The sequence below is a fragment of the Nematolebias whitei genome, chromosome 14, assembly GCF_014905685.2.
Source record: "Nematolebias whitei isolate Nwh7 chromosome 14, NemWhi1, whole genome shotgun sequence".
NCBI classification, from domain to species: domain Eukaryota; kingdom Metazoa; phylum Chordata; class Actinopteri; order Cyprinodontiformes; family Rivulidae; genus Nematolebias; species Nematolebias whitei.
The window spans coordinates 34,109,905-34,133,010 of record NC_056511.1 but is presented as its reverse complement, the minus strand read 5'-3'; the positions used below and the strand labels follow the sequence as shown (position 1 = coordinate 34,133,010).

Sequence of the window (23,106 nt, the reverse complement as noted above, 5' to 3'; positions counted from 1 at the left end):
TGTGTGTGTGTGTGTGTGTGTGTGTGTGTGTGTATGTATATATATATATATATATTTATGTTCAGTATTATTGTTTGTGCAAAAAAGAAACAGCACACATAAAGGAAAATAATTAAAACAAAGAGTGCAGTAGAGGTCATAAAAATCCAAAATACGCTTACAAGCAGCCCCCTCCCACCCTTACAAAAAAATTAAATAAATAATCATAAAAGCTTTGTACACAAGCTTACATCTTACTTTAAACACACACAAATGCAATAGATAATAGCTCATAATAAATTAAACATATCCAAAAACATAATAATTAGCAATCAATGAAAGTGTGTTAAAAATATATATATAAACTCTGTTTTAACTTTCATTTAAAGACAAATAATCCATGATTCACTTGGTTGTTTTAAACTGTTCCACAGCACAACACATTGATGCATGAATGACATTTTAGTAACAGTGGTTCTAGAGAAGGGAATATGTAAATCATACCTCCTTCTTGTAGATCATGAATGATAATACCAATTCAACTCAAATAAATCATGAAAATATTTAGGTAAAGATAATTGAATACATATGACTGTATACATCAAGATTCCTGTTTGATACTTATTCACATCATAGATGATTTTATAATTTATGATACAGCTCACTGATTCCCCAAAATACTGCAGAAATTCCCTACATGTGAGGGGGCATTTTTGGACAGAACTTGTTGTAGTGCCACGCTGAGTGACTGTCTATTTCTGTCAGCGAGCTAAATAACTTAAAAGATGTGAGCTTGCTTGTCATAGACTGACACAGGCTTGGCTGCTGGAGGTATACAGCAGTTGATCCAACTAGAAGGTCAAGGACAAACTTTGATTTGAAGGAAGACACAAAGAAAAGCACGGGTGAAAATCCCCTGCTCACGACCTAAATACAGCATGTGCAGGTGGATTACTGTAACTACCTGGTTGAAGCTTACTAATTACACCTAGCATACTCAAAACCCTAATCTACGGACCAAAGCTATGAGGATTTGGTGAAAATACTTCTCTCTCTCCTCATGTTAGGACTGATATATATGCAGTACAGGTAGACTGGCTTTTTTGAAAAGTCAATAATCACAAACCAAGGGAACCTAAAGCAGTAATATTAAGCAATTTATATGTTGTTTTTTTCCACCCCTAATAATCCAACATTCATTTTTTGCACTGTACTCCAGATGTAGCTCACGAGCCCATTGCATATTAGTACATATCCATGTCTTCATGCAACAGTGCTTTAAAGACTTGCAAAGCAGTTTCAAGCATAGTTATCCATATTATCATTAGAAATGTTACTTTTCCGATTTAACCAAAACACAATATACATAAAGCCTTGGAGGGGGGGGGGGGGGGGAGTTGGTAGTTTACTGATTTTCCCAAGTAGATTTGCCTTTGTTTTTTTATTTTATTTTTTTATTTTTTTATTTTTTTAAGTTAGCATTTAACTTTAGCAAACTTTTGTACTGAGGCCAAAGTTCCTGCCAAGAAACCATATAGCCTGTAGCAAGAGATACAATGACAAAAGGGTTTAGGAGCAGGATTAACAATTGTGTGGCCACATATGTGACAACCTTTTAATCTGCTTATTATGCTCAGGTGTGGCTCATGCATATTGTCAAATACAAAGATAAAATATGGCCTAAATAATTGCCTGAATGAGCAATTAGTGCAAATCTTATATTCAGTTTAGATCTTAACAGTTAAAAAATAATAATAATGAACTGCTTTGCAGGATTCCAGTGTGTTTTTATAACTCAATCCTATGCGTCTAAAGGATGAGTTCATACTGTCAGATTGACAACATTTACTGTGATATCTGGCAGCAGTTACATGTTCCTCCTAATCTTCAATATCCAGCAACGTGTAGATCTATCAGAAAAGAAAAAAAAAGTGCACTACAGTAAAAGCTAGTGAAGTTCTGCCTGATTTGACACAAGTGAAGTCCTCATTTTGACAGCTTCACTTGCTGTATATTTCAGTCTTATCCATGTTCCCTTCTGTTGGTTGTGCATGTGGTGTTTGCACTGTCTGTAATGTTCTCATTTAAAAGCAACTATCATAAAAAGGAGCTGCAATGCAGCTAACATTTAAAACATGTTCTTATTTAGTTTTTTCTTTCTTTTTTTTAAGACAACTGTTTTTTTTTTTTCAGTCTAGAAAGTTTTGAGTATGAGTTTTATGCGTAAAAAAACCCAAATTGTTTCAACATCCATGAAGAATATTTTAGGATGCTCTAACTAAATTATTGTCTTCCAGGGAGAGGTTGCCAAATGTGTCTTTGTGTTCACCCATCCTAAACAAAAAAATACAAAAATACAATATTTAAATGTAATGCTCCAGCACTCAAAAAAACAGCTGGGGTTTTTGTTTTATTCTTTTTTTTTTTTTTTTTTTTTTTTATCAATGAAAACAAAGTAAAACAGCATGGGAGTAGTTCAAACGTTAACAATTCACAAAAACACGATGAGCTCACAATTGCACTGAATGACATTCAGTGTTTTCCGTTAGCCGACACACAACCGGGGGATGACACTAAGCCTGCTGTTGTGCTGATAATCTGCGTGAACCCATTGTTATCTGGTCCTCGCTGATGTCGGAAAATATTTGTTGCCAGGATCTCGTCAAATTTGCATTCCATGTTGCCGTACAAATATATCTAAAAATGTATCTGTGCTCAGTTGTTTCACTTTTATCTCAGCAGCACCCAACTCATCCATTGTGGAAACACTTTTCTGTCATCCTCTTCTGTCTGCCTCCACTGCAGCTCGCATGACCTCATCACCTGCCTACACAGGAAGGGGGGCTCCTAATCATCAATTAGTCCCAGCTTTAGTAGAGGGTAGCTCACAGCTCCTTTGTTGCGGTTTGGCCAAGTCCTCTTGTTATAAACTTGTCTGTCAGTGTCTACCCCTGCATCGCACTTTTGGCTGAAGCACCTGTTATCTGTATGTCAGGATCTTACCTGACTACCACTGTTTTGTTGTCTAGCCTGTCTGTGAGCTCATCTGAGTCTCCCTTACTTCTTTTTTTTTTCTTTGTTGAGGCTGAAATTCTTTCACCTACTGGTGTCTGCAAGTGAAGACGGCCACTTGTGACAGTTACCTGAATGCTTAAAGCACCACACACACGGGCACATAAAGGTGCAAGCAGGCCCAGTATTTATGGAATCTTGTAGGAGGAAAAAAGGAAAAAGATGATATAAGATGTGCTACAGCGGACAAGTCTACCATGTACACTATTTTAGATCTTTGTTAGGTGCTCACTTCGATAGATTTCTAGCTAAAAAAGAAAGAAAACAAACTCAAACCTATGAAAGCTTCCTCCTTAGAATCTGCTCCTGTCATTTTTGTGACTGTGTTTGATCTAGCCATGCCCTCAAGGCTGGATCAAAGAAGCGCACATCTATTGCTTGTAGCGCAGTCTTTCAGCATTCCTTTCAATGTCACATACATCAAATGATCTAAGACCAAAACGGCGCGTTTCTTTCACTAAGCCTTTTGGTTAGTGTTTTACAGGCACATGCGAGGCTTTCAGTGAACACAAACAGTTGATTTTTTTTTTTTTTTTCTGATGTGCTCAAACACTAAATGTTCAATTCCTGCCCTAACAGATGATAGTTTATAATTAAAGCGACATTCACCTATTGTGTATTTACATACATGCTGCATGGTTGCAAGTTCCAAATGTTCTGAAGAGGGTTTAGCAGTCGTAAAGCCACTTTGTGTAGGCAAATGTTGGAAAGAAAAGATGAGATAAAATGTGAAATGGCTGCAGAACTGGAGGCTAAACAATACAGAGCAATTTCTCAGTATAATGCGGTGCCAGATGCATTGTACTGAATCACGCTTCGCTCTTATAGACCAGTAAGCAAAACATGCAATTCCAGCAGGGTAAACTACTCCAGCATTACCTCACTTCCATCCTTTTTTTCCTGGTTAATCAGCTAGGCCAAATATGTGTCGTACAAAGAGCTATGACTGTGTCTGCATGGGTGCTGAATCTCTGAAAAATACTGGAAGGCACGTTGGAAATACGGGGAAGATAGAAAAAAAAATATGTCAGCTGCCCTCCATGCTTACCATAGATGACATATCTTCAATGATTTGATTTATTTTTAGGTTCCACCAATCTTAACCACAAGCAAAAAAAAAGAAAAAGAATAATGTGTCACATTCTTGTAGAACAAGTGCAAATGTTGCCTCTGGCCTTGTCTGAAATACACCTCTGCCGACTTCAAACAGCTGTATTGAACTAAATTGGGCTAATCCTAGCTCAAAGGGATGCCTAAAGTTCACAAAGTGTGGGCCCTGCTTAACAAAGAAGCAGGTTAATTAAGAATCACACTGACTCACTCGCTCTGCCCTGCTTTCTGCTCCGAGGAGCTACTGCACTGACTGTGAAGGTAACCACAAACAGAAAAGGGAGATGAACCAATAGCCCCGAGGAAGACCACACTTATTCACTGCAGATGAATAAAACATTTTTAAACCGTGTGCACAGAGGCTGCAATACATGCTGGCATGCGGTGATGATCGCCGCGCTGCGCGCACCCCTCCGTGTTTCACACCAATCACTTCTCTTAGTAAAATTCTCATTAAGTGCAGCATGACAAAAAAAGGTGTTAGCGCTCGGACCCAAAAGGACTAATTATCAGCTCTAATGGCGAGAGTCACTGGTTTCTGCAGCAACCATAATGCAATATCACACATTCAAGGGTGATGAGACTGTAAACAAGTGCAAGCTGAGGACTTGTCTCTTGTGGTAAATTGACAGTGTACACCACCTTTAGATTTCAAGGGTAGCAGTGCAAAGTATTTGTATTGTTTTTGATAATTAAAGCATATATTAAATAAAATCAGTTCAAGAACTAGGTCGTATTCAACATGCTTTGATCCAGGCCAGACTCAAGGCAGCCGAGAGATCGAAATGTGGTGCAAGTAAAGAAACTTGTGCAAGAAAGGGGCAAGCTGCAAATGACCAAAAACATTCTGATCACTTTGACGACATTTGTGCTGAACCCTCACATAACTCTAGCAAACAGACTGCTAAACTACTGCTGCAGCAAAAAAAAAAAAATACAATAAAACAAAAATGCTCGAGCACACAGAGACAAACTGGTTGTTTTAGCTGCTCTGTTACTTTTAAAATTTGTTGGGTTTAGTCTATGTGAGAAAATCAGCAAAAAATGTTTCTGCAGGCTCATCAGATTGATGAAGTCCTTTGGATGAAGGACGAAACGTCTCAATAAAAAAAAAATAAACCATCCAGATGACCTGATTGAACTCTGTTGTATTTGCTACCTGGATTATTGAGCATGAACGTTGATGTTTTGAACCACATTGGCTATGGCTGCCTCAGAGGAGTTGACAGGGGAGAGGGTGGACCGCAGAAACCATCGTATCAACAACAAACTGGTTGATCCACTATGGGAGTGTGCTGCTTGTCAGACTCAGTTCGTTGTGGCTTCTCGAACTGATGAAGTCCTTTGAATGAAGGATGAAACGTCTCAACAACAGCAACAATAAAATAAACCATCCAGATGACCTGACTGAACTGTGTTGGTTTCTGCAGTTGATTAGTTGTTCTGGTTCTGTTCTGGCAGTTCTGGTTGGCACGCCGTAGACTGAGGATGTCCTCTGGATGGGGGACAAAACATTTCTCCCTTAAAGAAACTGATCCAGATGACACAATTTAAGCTGTTTTGTGGTTATCTACCTGGATGGCTTACAACCCTGTTTCTGAACCACGTTGTCCTTGGTTGTCTTCAGGCTGTTTCTGAGGTTGATTTGAAACACAGCAGTAAAGGCTACTTATGGGACAGATCTGGATGGCAGGCCATAAACTCAAGAAGTCCTCTGGATAGGGCACAAAACGTTTCTCCCTTAAAGAAACTGATCCAGAGGACACAATTTAACATTTTTTGTTGTAGTTGATTATGTTTCAAAACAAAAACTTATATGATGCTGAACATTTAACATCTGACCTGTAACCATGTGAGTAACTTTTACAAACCTTGATTTGCAACACATGACCAATGGCATGACATTGAATGGCAATATGTACTCATCTCATATGATAGGCCTCTTAAGCTAAAAGTAAAATGTAACTGGTTGCTAGTGCTTGCCTGTCCTGATAGCAGGGTATGTATAGTGCAACTATAGAAATATAGGTTCAGTAGTTGTAAATGTCGTCTACATACAGTTGGTTGCAAAAGTATTAGGAGGTTGCATCATTTAATTTACACATGTATCACTCTGAGTGTACAAAATATAGTTTTAATTGTGAAAGATTAAAAAGAAAAGTTTTTTTTCTCTAACTCAAAAAAAAGTTATTTAACTATGTGCAGTTTCCCAGTCCCTGCTGATGAAAAATATCTCCCCAGCTTGATGCTGTCACTCCCATGCTTCCCTGTTGGGATGGTGTTTTCAGCCCGCTGAGTGGTGTTAGGTCTGTCCTAAACATGTCGTTTTATTTAGTCTCATGTTATCACAGATCTTTCTTTCACACGTTAGGGAACTTTCCAATAGAATTATTGGCAAATATTAAATGATCTGTTTTATTTAGCAATGACTTTATCCTTGCTACTCTTTCATGAAACCCAGGTTCTACGGAGAAATACTCGTCTCTGCAGAGAAGCTGCTCGGCTCCATCGGAGTTGTGTTTGGCCTGCTGGATGTTTGTCTGATTAATGCCTTCCAGATCTCTTAGTTGACTTGGCAGGTTTGCTGTGGTGGTAAGTAATATTCCCATTTTCTAAAATTTTACCCAATTTAGCTTTATTATTTAGGAGAATAGTATTGTTTTGTTTTTTCTTTCAGCAGCTCTCTTCTTCAGGAGTCACCATAACACAACAAACTCACACGAGACACTTGTCAATCATTTTACACCAGATGCCCGTCCTGACACAACCTGGGCTTGAACTTGCAGGTTAAGGATTACAAACACTGATTTATTACACACACATTATGCTGACCACCGAGCTATCACAGCCTCATTTTGCAGTATGGTGCGCAGGTCCAAAATAATAACAAAAATGAAAATTGTGTTTAAATTGCAGAATATGAGCCAACAAAATAGAAATGATATAAAGTGATGTGAATATGTAAATAAAATGTTGTGTCTGTGTAAATTAAAAAAAGTGATTATTTAAGTGTATTTGTTACCTTCATACCCATCCATCCATTATATTTACCCCGTTCTTCCATTTCGTGTCACAGGGGTCACTGGTGCCCATTTCCAGTCACTATGCATGGGGGGGGGGGTAACTCAAGGGTAGTGAAAATAAATAAATAAATAAAGTATAAAAATAAATAGCATTCAAGGATCTAAGAGATACGCTAAATACTAATAATTATATCTTAGATCCTTGTATACTGTTTTGATTTATACTTTATACATTTTTTTTTTGGTAACAATAACAGGTCTCCAGTCCATCACAGGGACACATAGAGACAAACGAGACAAACAACCATGAACTCTCTCACTCACACCTAAAGACAATTTAGAGTTACCAATCAGTCTAACATGCATGTTTTTGGTCTGTGAGAGGCAGCCTGAGTACTGTATATGTAGAAAACCCACATGCATGGAGAGAACATTCACATTCCACCCAGAGATGTCCCCCGGCTGGAATTTGAACCATCAACCTTCTCGCTGAGAGGCAACAGCTCTAACAACTGATCCACTGTGCTGCCCCATGCCATTAGCCAAGTAGCATTAATAAAACTTCAGTTTTTATTTGCAATTGCTTAAAACTGATTTAAAAACGGATACTTTTTTAGTCATTTTTGTGTTTGTGTTAATGGAAAACGCATTATTGATAAATATTATTCTTGTCTAGCTATATCATATGAGAACTTTCACTTGTGATAAAGGAAACATTCTTCATTATTTTTCAGTATTTTAGTCTACTTTGAATACCTGCACAGTGTATGAATGATTGTACAATATCCATTTATTCCACACAGGAAATTGCCATACATAATTGCATTCCTTTACAATCCTCTCCCAGATGGAAAAGTCTGCCCAGGCTCAATAACAAAACTGTGACACACACCTGAGAATGGTTCAACTTGCCAAGACCGCGAGGAAAATTCCCAGTGTCCCCTCTTTAATTACAATATTACCCAAACAGGTGCAGGCAGTATGAAAGCAACAGTACAGACTGCAATTGAGATTCAACAAAGCTAAGCTGCAACACCTCATAAATGAGTCAAGCTCTTTACATTGTCCTTATTCTATAAATGTTGGTGGACTTTGAAACAATACAGTTCTCTTGTCCCCTTAAAAACGACATTTTGAACAAATAATAAGCATGTAGTGTGATTATGACAAAGCACCACATTGAATGGAGTCACTCTTTAGTGGCTTTTCACATGCACATCATCTTCTTTTTCCGCCTGTGATGCAGTGGCGCTCCATTTGCAAAGCGGCTTTGACACAGTTAGCAGAGAAAGTGCTGTCCATGGTGCTGAGTTGCACTGGTTCTGAGTAAATACAATACATGACAACTGGTGGTTACCACTGCGGTAATAGATTTGGAATGTCTGTGTATGCTGTACTACTCTTTACTACTTGAGTTTTCTAAAATACTTGAAAATGTATGTAAGATGAAATGTCGGGGGGGGGGGGGACTTCCAGATGGCCTGACTGAACATTGCTGGACTTGAAGATGTGTTTAACAGCCAATTTGAAACCTTTATAGACAACCATAAATTACACGCTGAGAGTCAAAATGGGTTTAAATCAAACTGAGCAACATCACTGGCACTATTGAACTCAGTAGAATTTATCACTAATTCCATAGACAAAAAGCAGAATATCGTTGGATTACTTGTTGATTTAAGAAAGGCTTTTGATACAATATACTGTATCATGATATATTATTTGGTAAATCAGAACAATATTAGAGTGATAGTTTTAAATTCGGTCAGTAGTTATCTAAGCAAAAAAACAAAGTTTGTGAAGCTAGATCGTTGTTATTTATGTTTGGATATTGTTTGTGGTGTTCCTCAGGGGTCAGCTTTAGGTCCTTAACTGTTTATTTTGTACATTAACGACTTTTACAATGTGTTCAAATGGCTAAATTTGATACTGTTTGTTTATTATACAAATGTTCTTTTTGGAATGGTGGTGGCTTGCAGAACCTACTTTTTGAAATGATGATGTTATTTTATTTTGTCCTTCTTTCGGCTGTTCCCTTCTTCAGGGGTCGCCAGCCAGAGGTCTAAGTCACACAAAGACCTGGTGGTTACTGTTATTTTGACGCCGGATGCCCTCCCTGACACAACCATAGACCACCAAGCTACCACAACCTATTGTGTGGAGCAGAGAGCTGCTGTCTAGGGTGCCCGGGGGAGAAGATGGTGGGGATTAAGGGCCTTGCTCAAGTGCCCATGGGGCAAATTATGGTGGAGGCAAGTGGAAATGACTGATATTAATGAATTGAAGATCTGGTTTGATAGAAATATGCTACTGCCAAATTTGAATAAAACTAAAATAATGTTATTTGGAAGTAGTGCATCAAATACAGAGATAACGTTTCAAATAAGTGGGGTTGATATTGGGAGAGTTAGTGAAACCAGATTATTTGGGGTAATAGTTAATGGGAGACTAGTTTAGACATCGCTCCATATCAACTGTTCACTAGTTTCACCTTACTTAAGCTACTGAGTGGAGATCTGGCGTAATAATTATAAAACCACCTTACATTTACTTGTTGTTCTCCAGATACAGTAGTGTTTGTCATTCACAATGATACTACTTACATAATTATTACTAGCTACTGACATTTACAGATCTGGTAAATATGTAAACACTTCTAATTTTGTCCGAGTCAATTTTACCTAAAATTACTGCAAATATTCAAAGTGTTGTTTTTGTTGTTGTTGTTTTTGTTGTTGTTGTTGTTTTGTTTTGTTTTGTTTTTCCCCTCGGGAAGGAGGTAACAAGTTAAGGTTTTTTGTCAACTGAATGTTGTTTAGTATCTGAATATTGTAAATATGTATATAATTGTCATCAGCTGTTATATTATTAAGAAATTAGTTAAATAAAAATGGATAACTAATGGTGAAGGGGTGGGATTAAATAAACAAGTACTTCTTCCTACTCCTTTTCAACATGTAAACTAAACAAAAAGTGGAGCAGTACTTGTGCAACTTTTAATTCTATGTAGGGTTTTTTTTGTGTGTGTGTGTGTGTATCTCTTCTTTGCTTAAAATGATTGTGTGTATGTACAGTAGTTAAAAAGGCCAAACTAAACCAACCAAAGAAACAAACTCCTTGTTATATTATTTGTACATGTACACATTTTTTAAATAAAAATTAAAAAACAAAAATAAATTAATTCATTTTATATAACAATAAATAAATAAATAAATAATGTATTTTGATTTGGGCTTTTACCTCCAGCTCCTTTTGTTTAGTGGAAGTGTGTCTGTGGTGCAACAATTCATCCCAGAAATGACATTTCAGGAATTCTGTGCCTAAGTGGGTTAATCTAAAGCAATTAAAGGCTGATTTTATTTCTCTACAGAGCCTTGGGAGCAGATCAAAATGCTTTAAATCGGATGGCAGTACTGGTTTCTAGTGCAGGGGGAACCAAACAAAGAGTTGCTCTTGCACATATAGCTGGCATGTGCTTTGATAGCACCATGATCTAATTAGGACATCTTAAACATCTGTTGAGGCTTTGGCACACTCAACAAGCCTGTTTTGAGCATAAACTATTTAAATATTCCACTATTCAGCCTCAGGCTAGCAACTTATCTTAAAATATGCATCTAAAAAATAATAATAATCATAAAAAAACTGTTCATGGGTCAAAAAATACAACATAATAAAAAAATATATATTTCAAATCCAGCTCAGTAAATACTGGTGTATTAAAAATAAGAACATATTAGGACACATACAATATAATATAGTTACTGGAGTTCTGTAGATAATAGAGTACTTTTGGATGTGGAAAGTATCATCTTTCCTGAATATCTAATTTTGAATTACAATAAAGGCCTGTGGTTTCTTAAAGGAATGCATATCGCTCGTCACATTTCTGGCCAAAATTTAAGATTAAGACTATCATATGTTTGGTATTTGTTAGGTCAAACATTAACAATAAGGTTGTGGAAGATTACAACATGTCATGCAACGAGTATGTGTTGTGAATGACTCTCAGCTACTACCACTTCAAGTTTTAGCTCACTAGCCAAGCATGGTTAGCAGCAACACTGAATGCCAAGATAAAAGGTTGTAATCTCAATCATCCAGGTAGATAACAAAAAAGGGTTAACTTGTGTCATCTGAACCAGTTTCTTTAAGTGATAAATGTTTCATCCCCCATCAAGAGGACTTCCTCAGGCTACAGCCTGCCAAACAGATCTGTCCCATGGGTAGCCTTCACTGCTGTGTTTCAAGCCAGCCTCCTGTTGGAATCTCAAAAATAAGCTTTTAGCACGTGCAAATCACACCTATCCAAAACCATCAATCATCATGTACAACAATCTAATGTTTGAAGCCAGATGGCCAACTGACTGACTGGAGCCTGTTCTTCAGCGAGGATGTCTCTGCTGAAAATTCTGAACTGCTGAATTTTACCATCACCAGTTACATTAAATTTTGTGTGGACAATATTATCAAAACAAAAACAGTTAGATTTTACCCTAATAATAAACCGTGGGTAAATAAAGAAATGAAGCATCTTTTAAACCAAAAGAAAGCAGCTTTTAGAGGAGGAGATATGCAAAAGATGAGGGAACTAGAGAAGGAAATAAGTTGCATGATTAAGAAAGTTAAAATAAATTATAAAGATAAAGTTGAGAGGGAACTGAGTAATGGCAATGCAAGAGATGCCTGGAGGGGACTGAACACAATAATGGGGAGGAAACAAAAAGATTCCCTTCAGCACACTGACCCTTTTGGTCTTGCAAATAAACTAAATGTTCATTATTCAAGATTTGACATCCATGACTTCAGTGATGAGATTGACTCTTTCTGTGCAGCCTTGACACCAACTCCTGTGGAGTTACAGGAGAAAGAGGTAATTTCAATTTTTCAGAACATCAATCCTCATAAAGCAGCAGGGCCAGATGGGATTAAGGGAAGGGTATTAAAAGAATGTGCCACACAGCTGGGTCCTGTGTTCAAACAGATATTTGAGTTGTTTCTTAACACTAGCTTTGTCCCACAAGCATGGAAAATGTCAACTATTGTCCCGGTGCCCAAAATAACACATGCAAAGGCACTGAATGACTTCAGACCAATTGCCCTCACATCTGTATTATGCAAATGCATGGAGCGCTTAGTGAGCAGAGAACTCATGTCTGTTACAGCTGAGCATATGGACCCTTTGCAGTTTGCATATAGGACTAACCGAGGGGTGGAGGATGCCACTCTCTCCCTCCTCAACAAGGTCCATAATCATTTAGATAACCCAAAGACATTTGTTCACATATTATTCATGGACTTTTCATCTGCTTTTAATACGGTTCAGCCACATATACTTTTGAAACGCCTGTGTGATCTAAATGTCAGCAGCCATCTTGTGTTGTGGATTAGCAATTTTTTAAGAGGAAGACCCCAGCGAGTTTGTGTTGACAACACTCTATCGGACTGTAGGGTCTTGAACACTGGTGTTCCACAGGGTTGCGTGCTATCGCCGCTTTTATTCTCTATATACACAAATGAGTTGCAACACAACAGTAAAGATTTCACATTAATTAAGTATGCTGATGACATTGCCCTAGTTGCTGGTCTGAAAGACACCAACAGTCCCTCCTACTCCCAGCTCATAGACCAGCTCTCTATCTGGTTTGATGACAGTTTTCTGGCCCTTAATGTCAGTAAAACCAAGGAACTTTGTTTGGGAGGTAGATGGGGAGCAGCCAGCACCAGACCTACTTTTAGGCCTTCTATTATAAAAGGGCAGGAAGTAGAGCAGGTGACTAATTTTAAATACCTTGGAACAATAATTGACAACAAGTTGACCTTTGAACCCAACACTGACTATATTTACAAAAAAGCTAGACAGCGTCTCCACCTTCTGTATAAGCTAAGGAGCTTTAATGCAAGCAAAATTACTTTGCAGTTGGTGTACAGGTCACTGGTTGAAAGTGTTGTTTCATTTAATATTGTCTCATGGTATGGGAACCTCCTAGCCAGAGACAGGAACAAGTTGTCCCGGGTGGTCAGACAAGGTAGTAAAGTCATTGGTCATCAACAAATGACACTTACAGACCTGTACAGTCAGGTTCTGGAAAAAAAGGCAATCCAGGTTTACAATGACCCAACTCATCCACTGCAACCATTATTCAGGTTGGTACCGTCTGGTAGAAGACTCCTGGTTCCTTTAGCAAAGAAAAACGGGTACAAAAAGTCATTTGTTCCCTCTGCGGTGAATGTACTTAACAAGGTTCTATTTAAACGCAGCCTCACATAACAAACCACTGTCTGCTGAGATGTTTTCATATTCTAATGTATTGTGTATTTTAGAATGGTTTTAACTGAATGTTTTAAATTGATTTAGCAAAGTTTGGTTTTAAGTTTTTTTTAGAGTTTTTAATCACATTTTTATTTTGTTTTATAAGCCATATGTCAAAGACAAATCTCCATTTCATTGAATGTTATGGACAATAAAGTTGAATTGATTGATTGATTGATTGATGCTACTCACAGAAACAGCCTGAGGACAATCAAGGCCAAAGTGGCTCAGAAAAGGGATTGTAAACTCAATCATCCAGGTAGATATCAACAAAAAATATTAAATTGTGTAATCTGGACTAGTTTATTTACGTGAGAACAACCTCCTGTTGAGATTCCAGGAGGACGGCAGGAGGCTGTCTTGAAACACAGCAGTGAAGGTTACATATGGGTCAGATCTGGTTGGCAGGCTGTAGACTGAGAAAGTCCTCTGGATGGGAGACAAAATATTTCTCACTTAAAGAAACTGGTCCAGATGACACAGTTTAATCTTTTGTATACTTAATGCCATGGTTTGAGCAAAAGCTTGTGTGATTTATACCACACGTAGTAATTTATTTTATTTTTATTTATTATTTTTATTTTTTTTGGGGGGGAGGGGGAAGCTTAGCAACTACCACAACAAGTTTCATCTGTTAAATCCATCCATCCATTATCTTCTACCCGCTTCTTCCATTTTGGGTCGCAGGGGTCGGCGGTGCCCATGTCCGGTAATTACTGTGCGAGGGGCGGGGTACACCCTGGACAGGTCGCAAGTCCATCACAGGGACACATAGAGACAAACAACCATTCACTCTCTCACTCACACCTAGGGACAATTTAGAGTTACCAATCAGCCTAACATGCATGTTTTTGGACTGTGGGAGGAAACCGGAGTACCAGGAGAAAACCCACGCATGCATGGAGAGATCATGAAACTCCTCCCAGAAAGGCCCCCGAACCGGGATTTGAACAAGGGACCTGTGCGCTGCGAGGAAGCAGTTCTACCAGTTGTGCCACCGTGCTGCCATATGTTAAATCAACTGTGGTAAATTAGCTTTGACGGCCATCTTGAATTGCACCTACTCTGGAAGGTAATCAGTTATAAATGTTCAAACAACGATTACTTTATGAAACGTTCAATACATCAATCCAGTGGCTTAGGATATATTTCCTAACAGACAAACAGAGTTGGATTCAAACATCAGATGGCAACGTTTTAAATCAAAATCTTGTGCAATTTGTTAGTGCTTAGCATATTGGTTAAGCATCTATCTCAGCTACTAATGCCTCCAATTTTAGCCTAATATCATTAAATTGGACAGATGTATAGTCTTTTTTTTGTATTGCTGAGGTCAATTACTTCCGGCAGCCATCTTGAATCACTTCAAAGGGTATTGGGTAGTAGATGTAAAGTCAGAGAATACTTTCTGAGAGCTTCATTAAAATATGTCTAGTTGTTCATGAGAGATGTTGGTACAGAGATGTGGACACACAGTAACGCAAACGTACACACACACACACCTTTACCTTCAGTGTTGGGCAATAACAAGTCTGAAAAATCTAAGCCTGACAATAGTCAAGTGTTGGTAGCAACATTATGCATATGACACATTCACATTCATTCTACTGCAATAACAGCAATGTGTACTTTCAATAAACACAAGTAAACTCCACAGAACAAAAGGTTGGCTTTTGAAAGCTGAATGTCTTTAATTAAACGTCAAAACATTGAAGTGAAAAAAGCTGGTCTTAGAGTTACGTGGGTAATCAAAAGTTTGATTTAAATATGCTCATAATCTGTAAACAAGCAGTAATTTTTAGGCAGCAATGCCAAGAAATGAACTGCAATTCAGGCGTTTACACCTGATCACATCCCTAATAAAAAGCCATTGTTGAGAGCAGCCCAGTTAATTAAAGCAAGGGCACGGCTCTGCATCTGTCACTTCACTTGGCAGCTCCTTTAATTATATATTTTGGTCAATCTGTTCCTCCTGATGTGAGAGGGTATGCCATACATGAGACAACATCTGCTGAGGTATGTCACATGCGCTTCCACATCTGTCTGCGTTGTCACACGGCCTGTCAGTCATTCAGGCCGCATCTCATACGCGTTTATGTTATCATATTGAGAAACTTCATTCGAGATACTGTCAAGATCTGAGAGCCCACAGCTGTGCCACAGTCACAATTAACACCCTTCTGCTAAGCAGCAATTCGACGCATGACTGCCAAGATTGGCACTACACACAAAAAGCCAGACACACCCTGTGGCTTGCAGTCATTTTGGTCCCTTATGCTGTCCGTCAAGCCGACAGTGGTGACTGTTCTCTAAACTGAGTCCACCCACAAAGGCTTGTGATCACCTAAGTTGTCAGCTAGCATCTGCTGAAACTACCAACCAGTCAACTGTGAGGCTGCCACCAAAGATATCTACACAGAAAATGTGTCACCTACACATGTTCAAAACTCTGCGACATGTTTTCCGCAACTATTTTAGCTTCTTTTTTTTTATTACATTGTGAACATAATCTGCAAAGCCTTGGAGAGTGGCAGGCTGTTTTGTACCCATGACATTGCGATGTGGGAAGCATCTTGAAAGCTTGTGTCATCGCTCATGTTGGGTGAAAATAAAGCGTAGATGTCAGTGTCAAACATTTTCCATATGAAATAATGGCTGTCCTTTGAATACCACAGCGGCGACATGAATATAGCACTTTTAGATCTAGTTGTGTGATTTCGCAACATTTCATTGTCACTCATGTTGCGGTGCTAATCATACCCTGCATCAGAGACGGTGGTTGTTTGTTGTGGAAAAAGGCCCTGCGCTATGCTGTCTTTAGAGCTGGTGCTCCTTTGAAGTTGTGTGATGCAGATTGCACCTCCAACTAACACTAGCATTGTTTTTTTTTTGTTATTATTTTTTGTCTCATGCTGTATGGAAGTTTTACAAAACACAAGATAAACTGGTTTCAAAAGCTCAAGTGTAGCATTCTAAATGAGAGGGGGATCAAAAATCTGGACATCTTGCTGAATAATAGCAGGTGACACTGTTCAAGAATAATAGTCTGTATAATCCTTTCCGGCACAAACACACTAAAGCACACATTTAAATGTGTCTAGTCCAATGCAAACACACACACTATTACAAATGACACAGAAACCTAAAGACACACATGTCCTCTGTCCCTAGATTATACATTGTGTGTGTTTGTAATCCCCTCTGAGTCTATTAATATTTCTGTTTCCATGGCAATTCGAGCCTTGCCAAATGTTGTGGAGATAAGAGAAGATAAGAGCATAAGGAGCAGAGAGATAAGAGCAAGTGACCTGTGGAGATCAAAGCACGAGAGGTCAGGCAGGAGAGCGGAAGTAAGTAACAGAAAAAAATAGACCTTGCTTGCTCAACTCCACTGCAAAACAGATGGAAACACACAAAATATGACAGGCCGTCACAGCCCTCCAGGAGTACAAAAAAAAAGGACAAATACTCCCTGTGTCCAATTTTAACCCCCAGAAAACTTACATGGGAGCAGAGCAGCATGTCACAGCAGTTATATCATAAGAAATATTTTATACCATACCGTATCTGTACTTCATTCCCAGAACATTGCCTGTATTTTTATTTTTCAGTGACCGATACTGACTGTTTTTTGTTTCTTTAAAATATGACAAATACTGTATTTTCCTTTTATTTTATTTTATTTCCAAAGTAAAGCATAACATTTATTTTTTTATTATTATTTTTTTTATTAATGTTTTTATTGATCACTTTAGGAGTAGATCTACAGTAAAGATACAGACAATAAAAACAGAATAATGGTAGCAAATCTGCAAACGTTTTTTTTTTTTTTTTTAAGTATTATTTACCATTTTTATAACATACTAATGATACAATACCAATTTTATTTAAATTGATTTTAAAAATTACAAAGTTTACTCCCATTTAAGTAAATCATAATAAATGACTCTTCTCAAATTAGAGCTGATCTGTGCAAAATATGTTGCAAAGCAACTGCATACACCACAAACACTATGAAAAGTTTTACTGTACCTCTATGTTACCTTTAAACAATGCATCACACTAGCCAACAACTCCTAACGGACATTCTAAACAGGAAACAAATTTTACTGGGGATAATCTTACCTGTTTGTTGTACTTGGGTGCATTAGTCTTGTAGCTGTAATCAGAGTATTGGTCTGAGCCGGTGGAGTTGTCGTCTCCTCCTGTTCCGACAAAAGTGTTGGCTGCAGGAAGGTCCTGGACAGCTTGGTGTTTCTGGGAGGCTGAGGGGGATTGGGCTTGCAGATGAATAGAAGGTAAAGGTGAGTTGGAGCGGTAGTGCCTGCCTATATCAGGGCTTCCTGGTGAATATGTTAAGGGCAGGTGTATCCTGGGGCTGTCATTGACTCCATCAAGGTTGAACTTGAGACTCTTCTGAAGGCTGACCTCCTCGTCTTCCCCAAGTGGTTTGGGGGACTTCTGGGGTTTACCTTTCCTTCCACGTTTGCCTTTGGCATTTTTTGGTGCCTGTTTGGGTGCATATAAGTCCTTTGTTTCCTTTTTGCCAGCCTGATAGCCACTTTTTGTTTCTCTCTGGATACGGTGACGAATAAATACCACAACTAAGATCAGCATTACAACTCCTGCTACTCCAGCTAGACTTCCAAACAAAATGTTACTGCGGTGTGCAGCAAAACCACTGTAAGGATCACCAGCAATGTCTCTATCCAGTGGAGTGTAAAGACTGTGGCCAACTAAGGCTTCCACTAAGCTGACATTTGAAATTGTTTCATTGACATATATGTGAACCAAAGCAGTAGCATGTCGTGGAGGTTTTCCTCTATCACTCACCCGCACCACTAGACGATGTAGTCCACCATGTTTGCGAGTCATTTCCTTGGCCAGAGTGATTTCTCCACTGGAAGGGGAAATGCGAAATAAATTGTAAGGATTTCCTCGAGCAATAATGTATACCAGCTGAGCGTTAGGCCCACTGTCCAGGTCTTCAGCTTCTACCACCTCAACGTGGCTGTCTGGTGAGGCTAAAGGGGACAAACGGCGGAAAGAGGAGTTGGACGGCTTAGTGATCACCGGGTCGTTGTCATTTTCATCCAGTACATTGATAGTAACACCAACATAGGAGGACCTGGGTGGTTCTCCTCCATCCACAGCTTTAAGACGGAATGTGTAACTGCTTTCTTTCTCCCTGTCAAATGAGATGCTTGACAAAATAGTGCCTGTTCCATTTTGAACAACAAACTTCCCTCCATCAGGTTCTACAGAGAGGTGAACTTGAGCATTCTCACCTTTGTCCATATCCTGAACTGTCACCATTCCAACTGGACTGAGGGGAGGCATGTTTTCTAAAACTGAAAAGCTATAGCCACTAAGCATGAACTTAGGGTCATTGTCGTTCCGGTCAAGAACTTTTACTACAACTGTTGCTGTGCCTTTGTGTACAGGTGAGCCTTTATCTGCTGCGGTGACTCGAAACTCATATCGTTCCTTGTGTTCACGATCTAGTGGGCTCCGAGCTCTTACTTCACCTGTATTTGGGTCAATCTCAAACAAACCTTTGATGGATGAATCTGCCACAATATTATAGAGGAGTTCTGCATTAGTGCCACTGTCAGCATCAGAAGCAGTAACATCCAAAACCTTTTCCCCTGGTTGATTTTCTTCAGCAAATTCAACCTCAAACAAGGTTGGGGAAAATATCGGAGAGTTATCATTCACATCCGTCACCTGCACCTTTAAGGAGTTTGTACTGGACAACGCTGGATTTCCAGAATCCACAGCAACAATTTCAACTCTGTAATCCCTGACTCTTTCGTAGTCTAGAGGCGTGGTTGTCTGTAAAAAGTACTTCCTCTTGTTGTCAGTGGTTGAGTCGCTGGCAGGGCGAAGCTGAAAGGGTACGTCACCTGCAACCACACAAGTAACCACAGCATTCTCTCCTTCATCTTTGTCAGACACTTGCACCAAAGCAACAGCTGTCCCCACTGGCATGTCCTCTGAAATATTAGCCACTCCTTCACTGTGCGTCACAAGACCAATGCCACGAATCTCCACAGCTGGGGCGTTGTCATTTTGATCAGTCACCTCGATGGTTACAAATGTCTTGGAGCTTTTAGGTTGAGGGCCCTTATCCCTTGCCACTACATAGAAAGACAAGCTGCTGATTTCCTCCCTGTCCAGTGGCCCTTTGACATAGATGATTCCAGTGGCCCGATCAATTCGTAAGAGTTTTGGCACTGGGTCTACAGCTTGATGAAGGGTGTATTCAATTTCTCCATTAGGGCCCATATCAGAGTCATTTGCTTTGACCTACAAACAAAACAGAAAACGTGGTTAAAGGCATTAATTTAATGCAACAAACGTATGTTAACTCTAAAGGAAAATTATATAGATTTTTTTGCACTGAAAAATTTTCCATTAAATTAATAAATATATAGATCAAGTGGTGGGTTGATCACTTCAAAGCACAACATGCATATATTATTTAAGAATGTTTATTTTTTGCTTTGCCTCTCTTGTGTTATGTGCCCTTTCTAGTAAAAAAAGCAAGCATATTATAAAATGTTAAGACTACAATTTCCTTTAGTAATTAAGATGATTTTTAAAATATGGTGATTTATCTATTTATTTATTTTTTACAGAACATCTTTCACCTACATTCTGTTATATTTTCACTCTTTTCTTCCACAAGTGCAACAGCACAAGAAGCAATAAGCAGCTTAATTAAGTGCAAAACACATAATATGCTAATGTTGTAGTATTTTTTCAACATGTATAATTAAAGAAAATAAAAAAAAAACTTTACAAACAAAGCAAGAGTGTCTTTTGTTTTCCACAAACACCTTATCCCTCTGCCCTCAAGAAAAGGCTCTGAACACAAACAAAGTTGTAAGATAATTTTGCCATAATAAAATCCAAGAACAGGGTAAACATATATTTAATTTCAAGCCTAAACTTGTAAGGATGTCTAAATGATACTAAAACAGCAAGTCACTGCTTCAAAAGCATGTGAATAATTTGGAATATAATGAAAACACATGGTTAAAATGTCCCCATAAACCAGATAATAGTATTTTTTTTATTAAGTTACACTTTCATTGTTTAAAATGCATCATTTAAAAATCAACAAGTATTTTTTTTTATTTTTACAATCTTACCTGTAAAACAGAGTGCCCTACGGGGCTGTTTTCAGAAACTTCTGCCTCATATGAGGACTTTTCGAACTTGGGGGCATTGTCATTTGCGTCGGTAACCACCACTCTCAGCAAAGCACTGCTGTAGCGCTGAGGGTTCCCTCCATCCACTGCCTTGATGGTTAGGTCATAAGAATCCTTTAACTCTCGATCTAGATTGCCAAGGACAATGAGTTGTGGGAGTTTCCCTCCCCTGTCATCAGCCACTTGTAAACCAAATAAGGTTGCTGCGTCTGGCCCTGCATTCAGCGCGTAGTCAGCCACTCCATTCCTCTCCGAGTCCCTGTCTGTAGCAAGAGGTATGGAGAATAATGCCCCCATGATTGTGTTTTCAGGCACCAAGATGGTGAGCACAGAAGAGGGAAATTGTGGCGTGTTGTCATTGATGTCCTGCACTTCAATCCGTCCTTCAATAAGTCGTGGGCTCTGGTTTTGTATCAGATCTGTTACTGATACTTCAAACTCCAAGTAGCAGGGTTTTCCCTTAGCCAGGGACCGGCAGTCCCTAAGGGTCTCTCTGTCAATTGGAATCTCAGTGGTGAAAATGTCGCCTGTCTTTCCATCGACACGGAGATAAGGGGCGCCCACCTCCAGCTTGTAGAGGTGGCCTGAATCCGGTAGTCCCTGGTCTGCTGCCAGGCTACCAATAAGGGTGTTGGGGGGCTGCTCCTCCTGGACTCGGTAGAGGATGCTGCCTTCAGCAGAGCCACAGTGCAGCGCCACAAGCCAAAACAATACTGCTCGTAAAGTCACTTCCATTAGGTCATCAGAAGATCTGCCTGAAATGACAAAAATAATTCAGGTCAAGATGACAATAATTCCTTTCAGAAGTCACTCTTCATCATTCTTCTATAACCCCCTTTTCCAACTGGAACAAGTTCCACAAAAATTCAATTACATATTTCATTTTAAAAAGAAAATTATAAAGCCCACATCAGCAGCTCTTACAGAGCAAAATTTATTATTTAGTCAGCGAGAAAAGAAGGAAGAAAAAATCATTATAGTATGGTCTGGGTGCTGTACAATTGTAAAATTATTTATTTGTGCAAACTTTTTATATACAAAACTAAGAGCCTGGAGGCAACAGTAAAAAAGGAGGTGTGCTCTTTTTTTAATCATTATTATTATTATTATTATTATTATTATTATTATTATTATTATTATTATTATTATTATTATTGTATAAACAGCTATAACAACCACTTCCCATCATGCCTTTTTTTTCTTTTTCTTTCACCCAGAGCATCAGGAGCTTGAATGAGTATCTATTCTTTATGAATTTCATGTAGAAATGAATGTTGAATGTAAAAATATATCTCATGAGCTCACACATAAAACAAACCAGAAGGCCGACGAGGATTGTTTCAGCTGAATAATCAAATAAAACTGTAATACGGGATCTCACAACCAAAGAGACTCATTATTTCTGTATTATAATATTAGACACTGAGAGGGGAGGTAATGCAGCTTTGTGTGTTGGGGTGTTTGTGTGTACATGTGAGGGTATTTGTGCCTGTGTGTTACTCATAATTGAAACAGAAGTAAAAAAAAAAAAAAAAAAAGAAAAACCACACACACACCAAGGATCATTGTCCAGTGCTTTGGAAAACTTAATGGTGGAAACATTTTAAAATGTTTACACGTATTTCCCACCGGGGAGCGCACTATAAATATTGTGTATTGTTCGTTTCTATGCTCTCAGTACAGATCTGTATGTATAATACAATAAGTTTGTTTGAGTGATGCTCTGGTTGTATATACTGATCAATACTGGCAATATGGCTCAGGGATTAAACTGAATAAACCAATCCATAGTCAGTACGGTTTCTTAGCCACTCTCTTAAAATAATAACTAGAGGGTTTTATGTTGGTGAATAGTTAAAAGAAATAAAAACTAAATCATTCACAACACTTAAAAAATGAAATTCTCCTCTTGTAGATGAAACTTGATGCGATGTGTTCTGTCTAACACCCTTAAACATTTAAATTAAAACAATAAACATATCAGTTTGAATTGTTCGCAGTTCGAGTTCACCCAGAGGGATTAAAAGAAGAACTAGCAAAATCAACACAGCTTTATTTTGAGTCGGATGGAAATGAGCCAGCAAAAAAAAATAAAAAAAATAATAATTTAAAAAAATGCTCCGCTTACATAAAACAATGTTCCATGGAGGAATAAAGCATGCGTGTTAGACAGTGAAACACAAATACAAAGAAATCCAATGAGAAATCTAATTCCTTTCGAATACATTAAAATTGGAAGTGCTGGGAATTGATGCACTAATTGCTCAAGTATTGATGTGTCCTCTTTTACATTTGCAGGAAGGGAGATCTCGCCAGTGTGGCATGAATGAGGAGGTCATTGTTTTTCCATGAAGGCAATATTTCTATATATCTATAAATATATATATATATA

At 38.4% G+C, this 23,106-nt stretch overlaps 1 protein-coding gene across 1 annotated transcript in view; it reads right to left on the bottom strand.

Moving 5' to 3' along the window:
• LOC119420635 (protocadherin-1) overlaps positions 1 to 23,106 on the bottom strand; it is a gene marked incomplete at its 3' end in the record, with an annotated part of 127,512 nt that overhangs the window by 77,412 nt on the left and 26,994 nt on the right. Inside the window, 2 exon segments of the mRNA XM_037688055.1 lie at positions 17,623 to 19,806; positions 20,655 to 21,469. Coding sequence (XP_037543983.1) covers positions 17,623 to 19,806; positions 20,655 to 21,449 — 2,979 coding nt within the window.